Source organism: Trichoplusia ni, chromosome 23 (genome assembly GCF_003590095.1).
Source record: "Trichoplusia ni isolate ovarian cell line Hi5 chromosome 23, tn1, whole genome shotgun sequence".
In the NCBI taxonomy this organism is placed as follows: Eukaryota; Metazoa; Arthropoda; class Insecta; order Lepidoptera; family Noctuidae; genus Trichoplusia; species Trichoplusia ni.
The window spans coordinates 1,091,071-1,114,390 of NC_039500.1; the positions used below are offsets into that span (position 1 = coordinate 1,091,071).

The 23,320-nt window shown below is 34.9% G+C and overlaps 1 protein-coding gene across 1 annotated transcript in view; it reads right to left on the reverse strand.

Moving 5' to 3' along the window:
* Positions 1 to 23,320, reverse strand: part of LOC113504852 — a 449,433-nt gene that overhangs the window by 27,225 nt on the left and 398,888 nt on the right. The window contains exons 3-4 of the mRNA XM_026887331.1: positions 1,834 to 2,033; positions 1,213 to 1,314 (exon numbers count right to left, since the gene is read on the reverse strand). Coding sequence (XP_026743132.1) covers positions 1,213 to 1,314; positions 1,834 to 2,033 — 302 coding nt within the window. The remainder of the gene's footprint in view (positions 1 to 1,212; positions 1,315 to 1,833; positions 2,034 to 23,320) is intronic.

A 23,320-nucleotide genomic window follows, 5' to 3' on the forward strand; every position in this document is an offset into this window, starting at 1 on the left:
TTAAGATAAAGTTTCCAAAAAAACATTAAAATGTCAATACAAAAAGGTTCAACTTAGTGTACAAACTCGAGAACGCACCTGCTATTAAGCATGTTAAAACTTCATCAAAATCAACGACTACAACTCAGCAGTTAGACGACTCTATTAAAAATTCTTTCAAAGAGGTAAGTTCCGGAATAACCTGACTCGGAAACTAAAAAGATCCGAAGTTAAAGATATGAAACAGTGAACTCATTTGTGATCTAATAAAAGTTGCACCAGATAAAATATAACGTTAACACGCTCAAAATAAGTTTGTAAGATAATAATAATCTCTCAAAAGTAAAGCTACATTTTCCAGGACCTATTTTCAGCTATTCTTATTCCCATTCTGGATTTAGTCTGAATTATAACTCGTAGTTGAACAAGCGTGGTGATAAATTCTCCTCTTTTGCGAGATCTTTAATATAAAAGCTAGATAATCTTACATTGAATAGTTTCCACTTATATTTCCAACTCGTAAATAAGCGGACTTTGAGTTATATCCCAAAAACTATTGTGATCAAATAAAACTTGCCCTAAACGGTTTTTTTCCCCAATTACTCTTTTTGTAAGTGCCTAAATACATAAAACACCGAAATCGTAAGTATTTGGTATTTGAGTTTCAACCCTTTTTTTGTTCTAGAACAACGAACCGACCTAATTGAGGATACACGACGCAAAAAGGGACCTTGTTTCCAAGCCAACTACCAACGAAACGCTAAATGGGCCCACACACATGGCCCCGACAAAAGAAATAAAATCCAGAACTTTAGTTTGAAAAAGAAAATGTATCACAGGCTTTGCCTTTCCCAACTTTTTGTTTGTTATCCCTACAATATAAGTACTGATTGTAACTTCGTTCATGTAAATGTTAATTCAAATGATATAAACTACTATAAAAACCATACAAACATCCGCTTCCAAGAAAATACGGAAGATTGCGCAGTTTCTAGTGTTACAACAAAACGTAACTTAAATAGGACGGAACCACTTCAGAGTAATGTGCATTTAACTTGTAACGAGCTAAAGTTTCTCTCGACAAATATCGAGGAGAATTCCGCCGTGGACCGCGCTAAATTCGTTATTTCAAGGAAATTGCACAACATTAGAGGGTACTGGCAACCTCCTCATTCGTAAATGAAGGGGAAAATATGCACAAAACGATGGAGGTCGGGTCATGAGGTTGCTTACCTGCAGGTGCCGCCGTTTTTACACATGTTGGAGGTGGGACACAGCGGGCCCACTCCGCAGTCCGGGCCGGAGAAGCCCTCGAAACACGAGCAGTAAAACTCCCTGCGATGCGGAAAATATTGCGGGCTCAGCCATAAATTTAGTGGAATAACCGCGCGGAAATACCCTCTGCGACACTATATTATGAAAGCGAGTTTTTGCCGTGTACACGAGAATTTGTAAACAGTGAATGACGCTCGCTATATATTGTCAGCGAGTGGATCACGCTTGTCATCGGCTCTATAACACTCGTTTGTTCCCCCTGCACTTCATTTTCACGCTCTATTGCCTTCGTTAATGGGTTTCCAAGTGAGATTCTGCGTCATTTTAATACGATATATTCGTATTTTCAGTATAAAAGCGATGAAAGCACGATTTAGCCCTTGACATTGTGGTTAACGGTTTGTACTGAATCTATTTGACGTAATTTTCAAGAGGACTGTTATTCACGGTCTTTTGGAGGTCTTATAAATTCCATCTTTATTGGGAGTTCCAAACTTTTGTTAAAGGTCACTGATTTCGTTTAAGACAGATTTGTTCTTCTAAATTGAATTGTAAATTTAGTGCTTTTAAAGTACTTACTGATGGTTTTGGTTGGCGTAGCAGTGTCCAAGGAGCCTGCATTCTATAGCACTGCAGGATGTGGGTCCTGGTGCGTTTGTGGGCGCCCTGACGGCGTACGTCATGTTGAACCCAAAGACATTCAGGAGCCCTAGGGCTCTGAGCTGTGTGCCTTCTAACCTATTTAAGTTCAGCTCGACCACCAGCACTGGACTCTGGACCTGGAAAAAATGAAAGCCATCTTTAAAGTCTTCCAACTACCATGAAAGTATTTTAGATGTATATGTAACTCGTAATTTTGTCTAAAATGTTCCTGTAATTAAACCTGATTCCTCTAAAGGAATCAGAAACCGGATGGAAGAAATCAACTTTGTTTTCATCTTTTCAGGGTATATTTTTGGTCACAAATGCAAATCCACCGTAGATCTCTCTTGGATGAAAGTACTCCATAAAATATGGTGATTTCTGAAATTTGTGAGCAATTTAGCGAAACGAATAAGTTGAAATACTTAAAAATCTCAAACTTCTTTTAACTTGGCAGCGCCCTTTTTTTATTTATTTCCTTTCCGGATATTACTTTTCGAATTCCCATTTTTGGGTTGGTGATATAGATTCTTGTGAGTCATGGTGGACGATAATGAGAACATTTTTAAATTTTATGCAATAATCTGGAATTTATTTTCCGTTTGCGTGAATTACAAAGTTAATGAACGTCGTGCATGGATTATGGCTGGTAAATAACGTTTACTTTACTCGGTTGCCTTGATACAGATGACATTGATATTTGTTTTTACATATTATCATTAAATATTGTCCCATTCAGGAACCAAACGAGAAACGTGTATTTGCCCTTTCATATCATATTTTCGTCATTTAATTTATGTGTATTCGCACAAACCGAGGAGCGTGTGTACGCTTAAGCAAATAAATAAAATGTTCCAAACCGCACGGCATCAAATATGGTTTAAGGGATTACCAACATGGCAAACGCTTGACATTCGTAATATCCGTTTAAATATTCATGTAGAAATGTAAAATAAACAGTGACATCAACTTAAATATCTTACTTTAACGTACCTACAAAGAGCTCTTGTATGTAAATTTAAATTTTGAAAGCGTGGGCCGTGAGAATAGCGTTGAGTACCTTCATAACCATAGTAGACAGCTTGAGACTTGAGTCTTCAAATTTGACGTGTCTTTGAAACAATATGGCGGATCAATAGGGGTTGTAGTTCATGTAGGGTCAGTGTTACGATTCTCGCTTATTTCGGAGGCTCATTGTAGATTCAGAAGCTTTAATATAACAACAAAGGAACATACGTCACGAGACAAAGTCAAAGAAACGCTCTGTCGAATTATTTATGAAGATATTCGTCAGCCGGCTGGCGTCTTCACGAGGCCGGGGAGTTACTAAGTAGACGAGATACGATTTGGCGAATCTCCAGACGACAAAACTATAGCTTTTTTCTTTTGCAAACTGTAAGGCTGTGAATCGTTAGTGAAATAATGTGTCGAGACTGTCTGATGTAATAAAAATCAAGTTTTCTGAGTTACTAGGCTATGTATGTAGGGATTACGTATATTATGTACAGGCATGAGCAAAATATATACTCGATCAAGTTGTGTCTTTCCTACGCAAATGATTTATGAAGTTATAGATTTTTTTACAAGTGTTTTATGATATTTATCGCAGAATGTCAGGAATATTCTACGTTAGCTGTAGAAATAACCATGCAATAGATTTTTTTATTTCATTTAAGGAGATAATGGATTTTTTTTTTAATTTAAGAACACACAGCACTATTCTAACAAAAGGTCTGCATTAAATAGATTATGTATACAGAAATAAAAGTATACTAGGAACGATTTCTACCTAGACGTACATCGAAATTAAAATCTACCTTCCATTAATACGCAAATGCACACTTAATAATAACATCTAATTGATTCTCCAGGCCGTAACACGTTTCAGGTGCTATGCGATAAGCGTGGTAAACCGAGGGTTGGGTGCAGTATAACCTAATGCTACGTCAACGATCCGTCTCACTAATACAGCATACACACCGAGTAGGTGGGTGATTGTAAGTCATTTATTACGATACTAATATAATTATTCAAGGAAGAATATTTTTGAAGAACAAGCTTTGAGGTTGTTTTTTGGCCTTTGATCAATGTTCCCAAAAAGAAATAAATCCAAAGCCGATGGTGCTTTTTCGGAGCTTCTTCGGCCACCCTCCATCTCCAGCATCAGAAAAAATCGAAGACGGAACACAATATTGTATTGCCATAGAATATCTATCGGAAACCGGGTGGATCAAATTTAGCTAGCGAGTTTAGATTAATTTATTGACCGAAAGACAACGTGACAGGTTAAGCAAATAACCACTTGTAAAGGTCACCTCAATGAAATAAAATGAAAATATTCTGTTAAAAGGATGCATCTACTCCTACTACTTATACTTGGCTTTTCTTTGAAAAAGATTACTTTGGACTTTTTCTATCTCAGGGAAATAATGTCGGAACAAACTCAAAGAGCGCAGTCTCTTTTAAATATTTTTGGCTTCATTTGAAGCTTGACTCCAAGTGTCAAGCTGTCTTTCTCACTGTGTAATGGAATGTAGAAACAAATATGAAAAATGACGATCTTCAATATTAGTAATCAATTGATATTAGTGTGATGAAAGTGATTTAGTAATAAAGAAAGCCAAGAAGATTATTTGATTTCCTAAGCCTTGATTTGAGACCGTATTTTCTTGTCATCATAACCAACAATTCTTCAAGGTCCTACCGAAGAAACTACGCGTCTATAACATCGTAATAAACTAAGTAATACAAATGAAGTACCAGAGACAAATTACAATACCCTGTCCGTAATGAATTCCTTAGTCATTCTAAACACCATTAAACCCATGTGTGGACAAAGGAAATCTAAACCAGGTAGGTATCCTTCACACAGCCGAAACAATTACATAACATGTCGACAGACTAAATAGTCCCAAGTAAACTGTGCTCTAATTGTGTGAATTATACAAACATTCTAGTAAATAAACAGGAGTGAATTACGGCAGCCTCTGACGTCATAACACGGGCTCATATTAAACTAGGCTGTAGGTATATGCATCAAGTAAAAGTACCTAATTACGAAAGTTCAAGAGGGTACGAAGTAATTCAGCGTTTGTGTAAGTTTGTCGACGTTTCGTTTGTAAATGGCGGGTCGGTTCTTTATTTAAAAAGCAACAAAAATGGCTACCGTCGACGTCAATTTGAATAGGTTCTAAATTCGAACGGAACTGACGTTAGGTTCAAATTGAATAAAAGAATCGAACGGCAGCGTTTTGTTCCATATTTTATCATTTTTAAATAGAATATGACAGAATTGAATTGATTGACTGTTCGGTAATCTTTAGAGTATTTTTTTATTTTTTTTTAACCTAACGGGTAAAAACTGCCATTACGAAAGCTCCGTATGGTCGATAGATCCGCCTGACCGTGCGTTTGTTATCAAGGTATATTTCTTAATCCGTGACCACCTTCTTCTACCGCTTCCAGTATTCATTCGCAAGTTACCAATAACTTTATACTAACTACACTCAATTCAAGATTCCTACTCAAAGGTAATGATGACGTCACACGAGCATGCGAATTAAATTACGAAAGTCACTCATGAAAACATCGCTCATATAACTTACGACCCATATAAAAAACTAAGATAAACCCAGTTTATGACTCAGTGAAAAAGTAAAACATTTGTTATTTATCTTATTGGGAAAACAGTAAAATACGAGGAATTAATGTCCTAATGAGATGGACAAAATTAAAGAAAAGCGGGGCTAATAATTTTCAAGAAGCAAGGAGGTTGTCATCATCAACCTAGTCTTTTCCCAACTACGTTGTGATCGGCTTCCAGTCTAACCGGATTCAGCTCAGTACCAGTGTTTACAAGGAGCGACTGCCTATCTCACCTTCTCAACCCAGTTACCTGGGCAACACGATAGGTACCCCTTGGTTAGATCACTGGCTGTCAGACTTTTTAAGAGGAGGAGGTTGTATTCATTTCTTATGGAAATATACTTTTGCTGTTGTATAAGAGAGACACCGTATGACACCGTGTAGAGTGCTATCTCTTTCCCGCAACAGGTACTTTAAGATTTGTTTGCATAACGGGAGTTCGTCGTTACAATGCGCAATTTTTCAGTATTTCTCTACTACAAATAAAGAGTCTTTGTAGGCTCAAAGGTAAGTATAATTTTAAAAGTTTAACGCTGTTAAGCGTAACGACAGAGGGCTGTAATGTCTGTTGTTTCAAGTAATAAGGCGTTGTACTTAAGTTTTTTTGTTAAGTTTACCTTCTACGTAATGTATTGAGCAGAGTATGGGTGGTGGGATCTATACAAGTATTTCATTATGCACGTATCTAATATGTATTTTTGTCTATGTCTTGCACGAATAACGGGGCGTTGTATTTAATATAATATTATTTTAACAACAAGAATGTACCATCGAGTTTAAATAAACACTACCAAACTAAAATTTAAGATTTTTTAAGGGTACGCTACGTCTACCTTTTTGAAATTAACTGGATTTTTTTTCGAAAATCGGTTCAGTAATGCCTGAGATTACCATCTACAATGTCATTAACTCACAAAGCGTACCTTTTTATAATATTAGTATTCAAAATATTTTCACTTTATATAAATTACCTCGACCAACATTAATATCAACAATTCAACATATAGGCTGCAAACAGCACTCATCAACATTTTTATTTGTAAACTTTAATAAAAATAAATCGCCAGTATTTCATTTCATCGCTATCTGCATGATTGTTTTAACAAAGCAAAGCAATTCCAACTTTTATGAGCAGTTTCTTTGGGGCCGTTACGTCACACAAAACACATTTAAAATCTGTTTTACATTTAAATTGTGAGAGCTTCTGTTGATATTTTTACATTTTATTTGAGAGCAATAAAAGTCACTTACCGCCGTAGATGAGTTTTATAAACGACTGTGTTGCAATTTTTACAAGTTTTCTGGAGTGAGCAATTTCCACAGCAATTTTTGGGCTGACTGGTACACAAATTTTGTTGCTTGTTGGTTGTTGCTACTAACTACTTGAAGTTTTAGTAATGCGACAAATGGTTAACTTTAATACAAGCTTTTGAAAGGAATATTTCAACAGGATTAATATATTTTCGCTCTTCTTAATATTTCAGAAACAGATTTACTCAGTTAATTATTTAAGCTTGGTGACAATTGAATACGTCTGGTCAAAATGGCTATAAAAATTCTGAAGGCACTTTAAAATTTTATCGTGCAGGCAAAGATGCCATTTATTTTTTTAAATATTTCTTTGCCAAGCATGTTTGTTTGCTATGTCATGTTAGAACTTAATATTTTTTTAAAGAAACCCAACAAACTTGAAATCCCATCCAAAATGATTCACCACTTTAGGAGCTACGGTGCAACACTCATTGCCGTCAATCTTATAACAACGCTCATTTTGCACCTTAAAACACTCGTCAAGCAATAAACAAAGGATCAATAGGAAGTTAAGTGATGATTGCGAGGTCATTAGGTTTAACCTCACCCCATAGAGCTAATGGGTCGAACACACTTGTACCACAGCAAAGCTTGGGTAAATCGTCTTTGATACCCTCTTGTTAACCCTTTGACCTCAAACTAGTTAGCGAGGTATCTGTTGAGGCTGTGGCTTTTGACGCACCGATGGAAAATAGCCGAACTGGATGTGCGAAGAATTGTGAACTGCGAATTATTATAAAACAAAATAAAATCGATTATTTTCTCTTCACACTAGGTCTCACAGGTGATAATATTCATGTAACTCCACGTGCCGGCATTAAACGCGGCTGACGTTACCCGGTGGTTAGGTTTAGTCAGTAAGAGTCTGACACTACCCGTCCTGTCCTCCCCCCCCCCCCGGGAGGGCGGGTGTCCAAGAGGCTTCACCCACCATAAAAAATCTCTTAAAGAATTATGGAGGAAAAGCGATGAGGTTTTTAAGTAAGTTCAGTTAAACTTTATCACTTCAATCATTATCATAACATTCCAGCCCATACATAGAGTTCAAAAATGATAAGTTTAACTTACTACGCATAGAAACGCTACTCAGGAAAAGTAATTATTAGTGAAACAAGAAGTATGGCATTTGTATGAAGCCTTACATCTCATGGGTCATTAGAATTATAAATTTTTATGAGTATGAATCGAATTTCGTGTCGTTAGTTTCTGTTTTTGTTAATTAAAGACAATATTAATTAAGTTATACTGATTAATTATAGGTGTGTAGCTACTATAGCTGCTGCAAGCGGGCCCGTCTGCTACAAATAAAAAATGATCCTCCGGGACCATAAAACCGGCATAAAAACTATCCTTGCGTTTATAATATTAATAGGATTTAGATAATATGTTTGTAATCCACTGAGTTTACTTGATACTGTAGTAAGTACAAATCTGACTAACCAGACGAAAATAACGGCGAGTTACAAATCCTTTGATGGTGCCGCTAACCACTACAGTGCGCTTAAGGGCTCGGCTTTCCGGTCGCGTGTCCTAACAAAACGAAATATTTGCGAGGTTTTGTAAAGCCACTCACTTTGTAATCAGGATTTCAAGTAAAAAAATAAATTAAGAAAGAAACAGCACGTAACTACTAGGTGTGTGACATTAGGATCATATAACATTTTTTTAATGTTAGTCAGTTATCATTTTGTTATGTTCCAATAAAAAAAAAATCAAATAAAAATGAATAGGAACTATTCGTTATGTCTTTTCCATGCACAAATTTCGTTCAGTCGTTGCGTCACAAGCTGGTCTTTTAAAATTTAAAGCAGTGTTCAAAGGTAAAATTCATGTTTTATATGTTTTTAATATATCTGATTATTATGGATGAAATAGGGCTTTTCTTTTTATACAGAGAGCCGAGTGGTTGAGGTAACGCCAAACCCACTCCAACAAATATATGTTTTGTGATCAAAGATTATGTCGTATATAAAAATCGTATATACCGTCCACTCCTTGCTTCCCAGGTCTGCCTTCCTGTCTTTTTCTTGCATTTCAATGCGCTTAAAATCCTTGTCTACGTGTGATAAAAAGTGGTAGTCTGAAGTCTAGTAGGTTTATATACAGTAGAGTTATCGCATATTAATGCTGCCAAACCGTCTAATTCATAGCCCATGGGCTCCTATACATTTTATAGACCGCTTACTGCGGCGAGCGGTGCACCACGACGCCATGCTTACTACGGATATGTACGTACTGCTGTGGACGCTGTGGTCTCTTTGATTACAGTCCCACGGGTTGGTGAAGTGGCCAAAACCAACCTAAAGACTAGAACGAATCTTTGGCACCCCAAAGTCATCAAGATATTTCTGTAGCACCATCGCGGCGTTCGCGGATGACGATGTAAGTTTTATGTCAGATTATTTGTTAAGTAATTTACTTACACACGCGTGCTGCTTTTTTTCCAAGAAATTCATATCAGCAGACCCGCGGCAGGAGAAGTGGGTGATATTGGATGTGAACAGTGTGCAATTAGGTCGCACAAAGTTATAAGTAAAAAAAATTAAAAGGAATCCTAAAACTAAAGTGTAATATGGAAAAATACATCTCAATTAATATGAATTATGTGTCACGTTTTTTGTCTGCGATGGACTCCTAAACCATTTTCTTCCAACTATAGCTTACATCTCAATTTCCAATCGTAGTATTATTTTCTTAATTTTTTTTTCTATAACTTACATACACACATAGACTTTATGAGGCCGTACCTTCAACGACCTCGCAGAATAGCTTAAATCAATATAAACTTTCGCTGAGAATATAAAGCTAACAATCTGATCGAAAATTCTAGAATATTAAGTATTACCTAACAAACAACGGTAAGGTCAGGAGGAAAGTTCTGTTTGAGGATTGATTACAAATTAGAACTTTGTCCATTCCAGGAAACTTAGATATTTTGGAACTCTAGGTATATTTGTGCGTTTGCTCTGTATAAGTTATGTCTAATAAAACGTCTATTTTAGTTATTTTTAGGGTTAAGGCACAGAATAAAGCTAGATTTTGATGATGAATTTCTGTTTCGAAAAGAGACGTTGTTAGGTTCATAATTATGTTGATGGGTGACAAAGCCATTTGGGAGTGGGTACTGGGTAGACCACAAATTATTTGTCATCCACAACGTTTTATTTTTGTTAAGGCTATTTTACAGAACCATCGTCTAACATAAAACGAAGTAAGAAATAAGCACAGATAGGCATAGTTCAAGCCTGTATAAAATTGTACAACTAAGCAATCACGAAAAAAGAAACAATACCAGTATAAAAAAGAACTAGAAAAATGAAAAACGCTATTCAATTCAACCTGAAATCACTGTACATTTTCCCGCGTGGATAAATTTAAAATGGATGGCCTGGCGGTATAAAATTAGGCAGAAAAAAACCGGCGCCATATTTGTTGAAGTTCACAAGGCTCGTTAGCAGGCAGCCGCAATGGATATTACGAGCTTGTATGAGAAAAAAAATATTGCGCTACTCTCTGGATATAATTTCCGAGTCTATCGTAGATTTTGTGGTGACTAGATGAGGTATGGATTGAAATGATATCCAATCAATACCTCCTTTCAAAATTTGTCATTTGAAAATGAGTTGGGTTGGTGATAACGGAGCTCGCATGGCAATAATTAGTAGTAAAAGTATGAGATATTAAATAAGTCATAATAATTTTATTTTTTAAAGTATTTGCATAAACGCATCATAGCTTCCCACCTAAAAAAGTAAGAATGATAATAATTTTGCGTTTCATAAGTTAAAAATAATTGATATATAAATTATAATTAAATGTGTGGATACGTGTAAGTATGCAGTGTGTGTGTATGTGTACTGTATGCGTATCAAAAACTAATCTATTAAATACTATTTTTCACAGATAAATATAGGCCACTAAGACCTTGTTTCTGGCGCTGTTGCCTAAAAATTCAGATAGCAAAACAACATATTTATGACTTCAAGTACCAACCGACATATCTTCTAAACAAATACATCTAAAAACACTATCTAACAGTATCAGCAAATCACTTTTTAAAACCTTCACATATTACACAATCATTCAAGTCACATATTCAGTATGATTGTCAGACACAATAAACAACTAGAACATTTACTTATCGTCAAAAGCGACCACAAACAAACATCTCCTTAAATAAAATGGTGTAAACTGAATTGCTTTCAACGATCTATTTCCGTGTTCCCACCTTCATTTCTATTTTTCATTCGCGATCTTTCATTTTCGGTGCTATAAATGCAAAGAGCTCGCGCCATTTTAGCTCGACCGCCCAACAATTATCATGAAAGACTTCATTTGATTCCGTATATAATTCCCGCTTGGTATTACAATGCTCTTACTATGAATACTTACTAAAATGTTTTTTCAATTGTTAAAGTGAGATGCAGCTATCTGAAGTGTGTTCCATCTCGCTTCCACATTTACAACAGATTTGATTTTTATTTCGTGGTACAGGTACAGGGACGTCGTTATTATTTTCTTAATGGTCAGTGTTTATTGAAATTGTTTCATAAAATTGAATTTAAATTTAAACTGCAAAGATTTTGTCTAAACGTTCGTTTTACTTTTTTTCTTTGGATCTACATTGTATTCTTTTTTAGTAGGAAAAATCTCTTTATTTTACTTATATTAGTTATGGCTTTCATTGTTCTACCAAATTATGTCAATCACATAAATTAAATAGTGAATTTTTCAAATCTTGTCCATGATAAATGTTCAACAGAAATGAATGGAATCTATATCGGGACATCAAAGCCCAGCTCTCACAAATCTCCGATCGGAGAAAAATCGTTGAAATCGCAGCGTCGCAAATCCTGTGAATGATTGGGACTTTCACAGTAGTGGCACGACACTCTGATGGGTCGTATTGATTGTATAATGCAGGTCAACCAACATTCGCGCGAATATGCGAATTTGGAATATATGTTATCGACATTACCAATTAACACTTAGGTACTTATAGTTTTACTTACAGTTAAATCATTTTTCATAATTATTATAATTACTTTAAATTACTTTTAGTAAGATATAATGGCTCTAGCCAAGATATAACCGCATAAGTGATTCGATCGTAGGTTAAGCTGTTCTTGACGCGGTTGGTCCGTAGATGGGTGACCATCTTTGTCATAACGAGTTCCTCCGTGTTTCGGAAGGCACGTTAAATTGTGGGTCCCGGCTGTTATTCCTACATCTTTGACAGTCGTTACAGGTAGTCAGAAACTTGAAAAAGTCTGACAGCCCGTCTAACCAAGGGGTATCGTGTTGCTCAGGTAACTGGGTTGAGGAGGTCAGATAGGCAGTCGCTCCTTGTAAAACACTGGTACTTAGCTGAAACCGGTTGGTCCGGTAGCCGACCCCAACATAGTCCGAAAAAGGCTAGGCCGATGATACTTTAAATTTGGTAATATTTATAACTTTTCTAACAGGATAAAGCCTGGTAATTTTTAAAGGTATGCAAAATCCTAAATGTGAAGAAAAGTCCAAAATCTGATGGGCATACTGACAGGGACAATTTAACCCCGCTCTATGAAGAATCCAAAGTCCATTATATTATTGTTACAGTTGTGAGGCTTTGACGGCATTTGTAAAATGTGCAAAAGTTGAAATGACGAACATTCGTAGAGGCAGGAATGTTCCCGTGTTAAGTTACAGGGATAAAATGGTTTGGCACTTTGGCTGGCCGCCAGTCCAATGCACTAATCCACGCGATGTCGACAACCCGCCAATGTTATGCTTACAGATTAGTATCTGATGGATGTAGGGTTTCGTTAGCCTTTGTAGGTTAATTCAAATAAACCTTCTTTGAGATTTTTGATCATGTGTGTGTCATTATCACTAAGGAGTTCAGAAGTATCTTGTGTTGAAGTAAATTTATACGATTTTATTGTCCCTCCTAATTTTATAAATGTAATAGTAACTGTCTGACTGTTGTGCCCGAAATTGATTAAATTTGTTGTTAAGGGTGATTGAAGTCTGAAAAGGTTTTGCTATTTTTAGTTAACCGCAGAAATTGATGATAGGAGAAGTACGTACTTACAAAATATCTTTTTGTCAAAAAAGAACTAGTAAGCAACTTAAATAAATTATTAGCAACTTAGGGCTTAGCCATTATAATTATTAATTAACCAACGTAACCAATTTCGTGTAAAATATATGAAACGTAAGACATAAAAATAAAATAATGTTGATTTTGATTCAAATTTGAAAAAGGAACCACTTCAAAACTTTTCGATTAAAAACACTCTTCTTTATTTAAAAACTAGCTTTTGCCCGCGACTTCGTTCGCGTGGACTTCAGGACACATTAGAAACCTCAAAAATTGTAGCCTATGTATTATTCTGATGTATGAGCTATATTGTGGTAAAGTTTCATTCAAATCCATTCAGCAGTTTTTACGTGAAAGAGTAACAAACATCCATACATACTTACAAACTTTCGCCTTTATAATAGTAGTAGGATATTATTCAACCTTCTTGTATTACTCGAAAACAGTATGTTGCGAATTAATTTCTATTTCACTATTAAATTAAAGGGGAAAGGTACACAAATAACTTTTGTTTACTAAAAGTAGTTAGAAAAATAAACTCGAACTCGAAACAAGTTAGTTTCAAGGGTCTCGTGTTTATTCGAAACAAACTGACCGCTAAGAAAAAGAAATACAACGAACAGAAACAAGCACTGGTATGATTTTATACGGCTTTATAGAAATGGCGGGAAACTGAAGTTGGCTTTTCTTTTGACATTTCTATTGTTCCATTGTGTGAATTGGAGAAATATAGCTATTAGTTATAGTTAATTGCTTTCCTGTGGTAATTAAAAATATTTTTTTTTTAATGTTTACGTGGTGTTATACACTGTTCTTTTTCTTTGTAAATGATAATGGCGTTGTATATTTTTTTTCTAGTAAGTATTGTTTTGTTTCTTAATTCAGAAATTTAGTAAGATACATACACGAAACGGCCGAGGTTATTGTAAAGTTTCGAATGCGTAGGTAATTGAACCAGATATATGCATTGCAAAAAAAGAACTCTTCCTTTTATTGAAACGTGTTCAAATAAAACAAAGAAACATACAGCCAATGAATACGGCCATATAAAAATGAAATTCCCGATACTAAATTGTAAAAAATTGTTGAATACAACAGACCGTTTCCGAACACAATTTAATAAATTGGTGTGAAGTCATTTAAGTGTATAAATCCTGTGCCCATATGCAATATGAGGTTTCATACAAATCATTATGATCAACTGATTTTTGACGCCATTTTGGATTTTGTCGTTGTAGAGGTGCAGTATTTTCGAGAACAATGGTCGTTTTGAGTGATTTACGAAGCTATTTCTGGGTTATTAATAAACAGATTTCTGTGGAATGTTTGGGTGATATGTGTCGCGTGGGCTATAGAGAATGAATAGGAATTTACGGTTTGTACGTATATAAGTTACTAGCTGTTGCCCGCGACTTCGTTCCCGTGGGTAGAAGAAGATATAAGTTATGATTTATACCCGTCCTGTTTTTTTCACATATTCCATTGTATCTTCGCTCGTATTAGTCGCAGCGTGATGGTTTATAGCCTAAAGCCTTCCTCGATTAATGGTCTATTCAATACAAAAATAATTATTCAATTTGGACCAGTAGTTCCTGAGATTAGCGCGTTCAAACAAACAAACAAACTCTTCAGCTTTATATATTAGTATAGATCGTGTGATATTGAAATTAAAATCTAAAATGAGTGTCGTTGTTGCAACTGATTGATAAGTATCTACTCTCTAGTATTCTATTTTACACATCTATTATCGTTGGAATATTTATAATATGTCAGTTAATTATATAAGCGTTAATTATATATGTGTTTCTCACAAAAAATAATTTTAAACACCTTGGTTATTAAAACTAATCCACTGAACCAACCAAATTCAATTTTTACATGTTTTCTATTAAAAAATTAAACAAAATTAACGATACTAAAACTCAACAACCAAAATCTCCCAAAATAAAATATACAGTCTTACTAACTTACACAAAAACAAAATGCTACATATTAAAAAAAGAAAACTCACGCCGATGCGAGTGTAATTTACTGTAAATATCTCAGGATACGTGAGATCCTTTACAAACAAAAGAAATGGCGCGCTTTTATATACGAGACTTGGAAAATATCGAGGTTTCATTGTAAAGCATGGGGGTTGAACAAATAGTAATTATTTGTATTAAAGATATTTGTATAAGAGATCGATTTAAATCGTAAAATTATTTCGATGAATTTACAAGCTGTACGTCATAGCATTCTGTACCAAAAAAAGGGGGGGGGGGAAACGAAGCCTTATGAATGAGGCTTCTTTTTCCGTCCATGTGTTTGTCTGTCCGACACCAGGTAGTATCTCATGAACCGTAAAAGCTACAGACTTGAAATTTCTAAAATGCTTTATTGCGGCTTCACTTTCTGTCCTTCTGTCTGTCTGTCAACACCAGGCTGTATCTCATGAACTTTAATAGCTAGAGAGTCGAAAGTCCTAAGATGCTTTACCGTGGCTCCACTTTCTGTCCTTCTGTCTGTCTGTCAACACCAGGCTGTATCTCATGTGTTTCGCAGCTGTTGTTTAATAATAAGGTTCTGCTTTTGACCCCAGATTACTTAACCTTAATATACACCTACTGTATAAATTCCAGGGTCCAGGTGAACGAATAATAACACCACACTCACTATTAACGAACTTTTAATGATATATAGTAATACTGACGATTCACATAAAAATAAAAAAAATTACAAAAATATATATAGTTTTACGTGTAACGAAACCATAGCGCGATCTAATTCGATCCCAACGCCATCTATGGAGGCTTGGGTCAAACCTTTTTGCAATAAATGTTGAACTATATTTAAAAATGCAATTGATCGCGCTACGGCTTCGTATACAACGTTGAACTTACTATTAACAGCAGTGTAAACACTAGCAAGACTTAGTTCTCTTGACCTCTATTATGCCCTGAAAGGATTACAGTATACAAGAGATCTCCACGTCACAAACGAACCAATCCATCGTTGTGTCTTGTATGCGACAGTTCGCTTTGTATTGGTATGTCGCTTTGGTTGCATACGTATGTTTCTCTGAATTGAGGTTAAGATGATGCTTTAATTAATTGCTGTTTTGTATGTTATTGTTGGTAAAATTTCATATTAGGTGACATTAAGGGTTCCGTCCAAGTAACCTAAAAAAAATAGATTTGCAAAATTGGTCACCTATCAGATTTATGACCGTACCTAACTATTGCTTAACTTCGATTTATTTTGCTTCGTTGTTTTTAAACCCTGATGACTGACGAAGGAACAGTGCAACCTTATTAATCATATCACCTTGTCTACCGTAAAATACGGTCTAACAATGACCACACATGTCTCTTTCAAAATACACAGGATTTTAAATAATAACAGGATAATAATAAAGAAATCCTATTGATAGATGATAATCATACAGACACTCGAGACCAAAATACTGTTAATATGATTGACATCTAAACATAACTAACATCGTACCAAATGAAATCCTCAGCTAGTATTTATCCACTTTTCAATCAGCTAACACAGTCCCTGGCCATTCCACTAATTAGCTGGAACTTTTAAAGTCGGTTTGAAGCCGCGGCCGTCGACACTACGGCAACTTTCCGATTTATTTAGTTTGCAGTTTGACTTTGGGATTAATGCAGCCAAGTCGCAGCCGCAAACAGAAATAAAAGCCACTCGATGTTGAAGAACTGGAGATAAAAGTTTCAGACTTATTTTTAAAGATAAATACTGTAGTGCTTTGATAGTTAGAAAATATAAATATAATATGTATTATACATTTTGAACGGGTAATCAAATTGTTTTGGTTTCATTTATTCCACTGGTAAAAACAGCATAGGTTTATAGAAAAATAAATTTCAATATGTCTGATAAACATTTGAACGTCAGGTAGGAATCAAACAGAAGACTGCAGACAAACAGCCAGTGAAGCTTAGACTCTGTTCTATAATTGCACCTATATTCAAATAACTAGAAGAGCTTATCAAATTAAATTCAATATTTAATAACGTAAAAGCCCAAAGAGTAAACCTTTGAAAAGAAAAAATACTGTTTTGAAATCTCCTACAAAACCTTCAAGTAGAAGCTACTATAAAATTATTAAATTGAGACTCATAATCTCCTTGAAACTGCAACTTAAATAAAATAAAAACTGTGAGAAATGAAGACTAACTTACTTATCAGAAGATGGATCAAGTTACTCACTGAATGGAAAATTCTAGAACTCTTTAGAAGCAAAATATTATGAATAATGACCGTTGCACGAGAGAAAGGGAGACGACGAACAATATGCTATCGCTTTCACCTCCTTTCGAGCCAGATAGAATAAAGAAATACCCTTAATGAAAGCTGCTAATCAGATTTATTTAGCGACTTGGCGGTTTTTCTTCCGGTTTCTAGTTTGTTTTTATGAATAAATAGGTATTCTATGTAATTTGTTTATTGCAAATTCTGCGCTGTAAAGTTTGAAAGATTATTTTGAGATAGATGATACTCGGCTACAACTACATAATATTTATTTTCCTAGCAAATTAATACATTAATACATCTCCCAGAATATATAGCAGAAATGTGAAACAAAATGTACATATATACCTATTTTCATCTTCATCGGTTTTACTTCTACCTGGCTTTCGGAATTCTCATGTAGGCACGAAAGGCGAAATTCTTACTTAACTTAGGTATCCAATTAAATATATAACGAATTAATTCCTGAGGGAACACGATAAAGGATACCTACCCGACCTTCGGCATTTAGGCCCGAAACGGTTCTACAAAGCTAGCTATATAGGTATATAGTCTGTTTTTTACCTTGGAAACAGAATCTCTAAGGAAAGTATGAAAAACGAAAGTTATAAAATGCGAGCTAATAAGAACAGGCTAAAAACAGTCTTTTAACAAAGAATATTAGAAACAGATAGCCTAAAAGGAAGTACTTACCAAAAAAAATTTGGTAATTATTTAATTGATCAATGTTCTGCGTAATAACCATCAGTTTTCAAAACAGAACTTGTCCTACAGATAAGTGAAATTTCATCTGTATTAAAATGACATTTCGTCTGATATGAATAGAATGTGATAGTCGTCTAACTGCTGGGCACAGGCCTCTTCCCGTATAGGGAAGGTTTGAGCACTGATCACCACTCGACCAGAGAGGCTGATGCTTGTAGAAGCGATTCGACAGTACGGGATATAATGCGCCGTTTTGATTTTACAACCACAAAATTCTCGCTATAAAAGTCCCTAACACAGGAGGCCTACTGCAGCTTTAAAACGAGATAGCACTTACACAGCTTAGAGCGGCATCTATCTTTAACCTAAAGAAACGGAAAGAGAAACTAACGAAGAAAGGAACTATGAGGCAGTGAGCCCTCAGGCACTATTACCGATAAATTACAAACCCAGTTGTTTATAAGTAAACATTGACCTGGGTTATATTAGGAATAATTCGCTGGCCACTCAACGTGTTCAATATTCAGTTGAGTTGTTTGCCAGCAAACACTGTTTAATGTATTAAGGTTTAAGTGGCTGGGCGAGACGGATGGCACGATATTTGGGGACTGGCAACTGGCCGTTTTACTATTAAAATCACGTAATCGCTTTAATTTGTGTGGAACCATGTTTAACCTCTTTTAAGAGATGAGATTTAGTTGGATACGAGGGACTTTTGCAGTTGGGTAGGTTGAAGGATGTTTTTTTGTCATTTTTGTCGTTTTCATCTGGCAAAGGTTTTGGCCAGTAGTGAAACATTTTTAAACTATAATTTTTACTTTTGCTGTCATAAAAAGGAGTTGTTTTTTTTTAATTGAGATAATTTGTGTTTTTTTACAAACCATGTCAAAAATGTCGTGCATACCTTAAATAATTATTTTAAAGAGTAATAAGTTATTTGCTTCATTATTATCTTACCAATTGAACAAAATACTTCTCTCTCTTTTCATACCACAAGTACGAATTTTCATTTTATTCTGACATCTTCTTCTTGAATCTAAACAAAACACTTCTTCTACTAACTTCTAAGTTCTTAATTTTCCTATCATATTAATTGGGTCAGTGACAATAATACTGGCTCGTGAATTACAAAACTTTTCCTTAATAGCCCAATACGCAGTTATCATTTACCAAACATCTATTATTTGTTTGTTTGGGACCTATCAGGAAGTTCCCCGCCAAACTTGCTCTTAGGACAATGGGTAAAGAAATGGGAATGGTAAAATTACCATTATTGTATGACCCACCGATCACATACACTTTTATCATTGGTATAGTAAGATTATATAGAAGTTATAGATACGTCAGATTTTGTCTTAGCTTATTGTCTAAGATCATCGACACGGTTGTCTTAGCCGGTTGAAGGCGAACTATATTGTAAAACCAGAATAATACTTTGCTACACAATAAAAAATAATCAGACCAAATATATCAGAAAGATAGGAACATTTTGGAATCTAGCTGCAATAACCATCAAACGTCTATAGTTACGTTTCAATCAAACCAGAACCCTGTTCGTAAGGGCCCGCTGTCTGACCGTTTGTTTCTTACCAGGCTACATCAAATGAACAGTGATAGTGAAACATATTAAATTTTCACAGATAATAATTTCGGTTGCTGCTACAACAACAGATAATGAAAAATAAAGAGCTTCTGAGTCATAATAATTTTAATGGGTGACCATTTTCTTTAGGGGTTTTTGGCCTGTTTTACGGGATTTCTCAGCATCCTAATCGGTTTGAATTCGGTTTTATTTAATTAACGACGTCACGCAAATAAAAACCTCATATCCAGAAACTACAAGATATTAAATTATTTATAACATAGGTAAGTCCAGTATACCACTGGTCCTTTTTACCCAAAAACTGGATCAAAAAGGGTATTTATTGAACCGTAATGCCTCAATTTGTTACCGATGGTGTGACTGCAGTGATATTAGGCCCTAAGGCTATATTGCCACGGGCCCTCGGTGAGGACTATGAACGATTTACGCGACTTTGAAGTCCTTTTATTGACTTTTAATTTTGAATTGAAACTGGGAGGTGTTGTTTGATATGTAAAACTGTGTCTTAATTGTTTTTGTAGAGTTCTTTGACACTCCTATTGTACCGCAGTAAACGTATCTTTGATTTTATTTAAACGTTTCCTGCAACTGTAACTTATGAGCTATAGTTGCTTAAAATGTGGCCTGCTTAAAATGTATTTAATAAATTATATTTTAAAGAAAGTCATTGTGTCGTGGTTGGTTTCATAAACATTCAAGACACTTTCACAAAAACATCTTATCTCTCTCACTCAGGATACGAATATAGTAAATAGTTACATAGCTACAATGACATGACAAACATATATAAGGCTATTTGTTACTGCTTCCTCTCTCCTAAGATATTGCTGTGCCCGACAGGGTCCATAATGGTTCTGTATTATTAATTTTAGATTTTAATTTTAATTTTAGATTTTATTTTTTTTGATGTACATTATGGAACGCAATAAATAATTGAGTATTGAAACATAAATAGTTAAATACCTAATAGTCTTAAAATTTAAAAAATATTACCCGCAAGTAAAATCCGCAGGAAATCTGGTCCGATTTTGAAAGTTGAAATAAAATGAAAAACAAAACTAAACATAACACAAAAAGGTCTCCATCAAACTTTATTTCTCGCTCCAACATTACTTTAATATTCAGTTTGAATATTCAGGCTACTTTTTATTCCTGGACCTAAAAAAATAGAACTAGAACAAAGGCTGCTTTCTTTAACTAAATTCTGGGCTGTTAGCTTAAAACTAAGAGAACAATGGCCTATAAAAGAAGGTTGTAGCCATTCTCGTGAAAATAGTCTTCAGACTTAGTCTGCCCTGAATACCTGCAGGGGTCAACGTTCTGTATCTTATTTTTATTTATAGGAGGGTAGTGAACTCAGGCTTTTGTTAGAAACTATTTTTTTAATATTTTTAGGAACAGAAATGCAAACCGAGTTAAAGTAAAAAACCAGATGGACACTTGATAGAAACTTTATGGGACCAAATAATAATAATAATAAACAAATGCGGACAACATCACATACATTGTTCTGAACCCAAAGTAAGTTGCGAAAGCACTTGTGTTATGGAATTCAGATACAACGAAGGTACCAAAAACACCCAGACCCGAGACAATCTAGAAATTTGAATATTTATATTAACCGGACCGGGGATCAAACCCGGGACCTCAGAGCTAGCGACACCTTGAAACCGGTATGTACGCCACTCGACCACGGAGGTCACAAGATGACAGCTTTTTTACGTTAAATGAGAAAAGAATCAAGAAAATTGGTTAATCCAGTCCGAAGTCTTGAGGAAACCAATATAAAAAATAACATCAGACGAAATGAGAACCTCCTACTTCTAAGTCGGTTGAAAAACAAAACCGTATAGAGAACTAATTTTACCGAAAGTTATTTATTTATTATGATAATAGCACCGTTTTAGAAACCCTTGCTATATTTTTCTACAACATTATGGATACACTATTTTTAGGGTTAAACAAAGGGTAAAACGATTCCTTATTAAGGCTGTTTTACTAAATTGTACGAACCTCGTAATGCCTCTAAGTGTACATCGTATTTGACTGATTTTTATCGTATTTTTCATATAAGGCTATGAAGTCACTATGTTATGTGTCCGAGATTATTTCTTTTTCTAGAAAAGCCTGCTCTTGGGATATGAGCGCGTGCTAGAATATTGTATGAAACTTATTAGAATAACTTAAAAGGAATAGTTAGTTTTACATTTAAATTTAAACTTTTATAATGCGCTTACTATATCAATAACGATAATTAATTAATCAATTTATATAATACGACGTTATTGCTTTAACTCATGTCTTGGAGAAGATCCAAAGATTCTAATAAAAAAGAAACAATTAATTGATGTGATTATAAACAAACTATTTATCTTGTAAAAAAAATCTTATTCATGTTTTCCTAAAACAAAACGAGTTAACACACATAAGAACTTCTACAAGCGTTTATAATTTTTTGAAATAAAATAAAACTAGAATAAAACCAGATCAAGACTTATCTGTATATCTCATACCTACAAGATATACTCATATACTGTAGCTGCACAACCAACTTTAAATACATTAGCCCGACGATACGAATACTAAATAGGTCACAGTTCTAGTGCGGTCTAGAACAAGCCTGCAGATATACTTAAACATTATGCAAATGATCTAAGCCCATACAGTGCTCCCTAAAACCGATACACCTAAAGTAGCTTTTACGGCGTGCAAGATTAAATGCGGTCTGGATGAAGATAGACTAAAATGGACTCTGTATTTAGGCTCTTAGAGTCTAAATTGGAGTAGTGTAGGTTATAAAATGGAATAAAATTTCAGGACAATTGTCTATCTATTGAGAATTGGGTTTTCAGTCCATTGGTTTACGGTGGAGTTGTTGGTAGATGGAAGTTTGAGAAATGCAGCTTTGGTTATTTTTGATACATTTACTTTTGAAACTTCATGTAAGTTTATTTGGTGTATTGAACATTTCATTCAAATACACTTTACTTACATTTTGTAAAATGCAAAAAACGCTGTAAGCTGTATAGATTAGACCAGGTACAGACTTATTTTAAGTCCTCTTATTATAAGACCTTTATATATTTAATTTAAATTAGAAATAAAAAATACATATGCAATAGAACTAAAATATAATACACGTTATAAAAAAAACACCAAGGAATCATACATCAACATAAGCATAATAATTAAAGAACACATTTTTGGCAAATAATATCCAACAAAAAATCGACTCGTGATTCCACCTACGCGTCAGCTCCGGGGCAATCCCGATGAATAGGCGTAAATAAACCATTTTAAAAAGTATTACCAACGAAAGGTAACGCAACTAATAACGTAAGGAGTGAAATGTCAACAATATTTGTAACAAGAAATAGTCACATACATTTCTGCGATGGTAAGTACATACATTGAATTACGTTGGCTCGAATGAATAGCAAATAGGCTGTATTTCAATAAAGTAATCTTTTTTTCGTTCGTCTCTTTGTGGACATAAGGAAATGTGTGATTCTTACTCTTAAACATGATTTGACTCTTTATTTTAATTTCATTTCTACTTTTAATGTTTATTTCTATTGACTTTATTAATGGACGCTCCACTAGAAGAGCAAGTATATCAACTCTGTCAGAGTCGCGCAGAGCAGGCGCCGTTCCCGTGACTCCCGCTAAAGCATAGAAGGGTCCGGGGTGTTTTTAATCGGTGGAAGTCCGACGTATCTCTACGCCGTGCCCTCGTTGTGGGTTGAAGTCACCCCGCATTTCACCCCGAAAAAAAATGGTATATCAATTCTATGCTAAGAATCAGAAGAATAAAA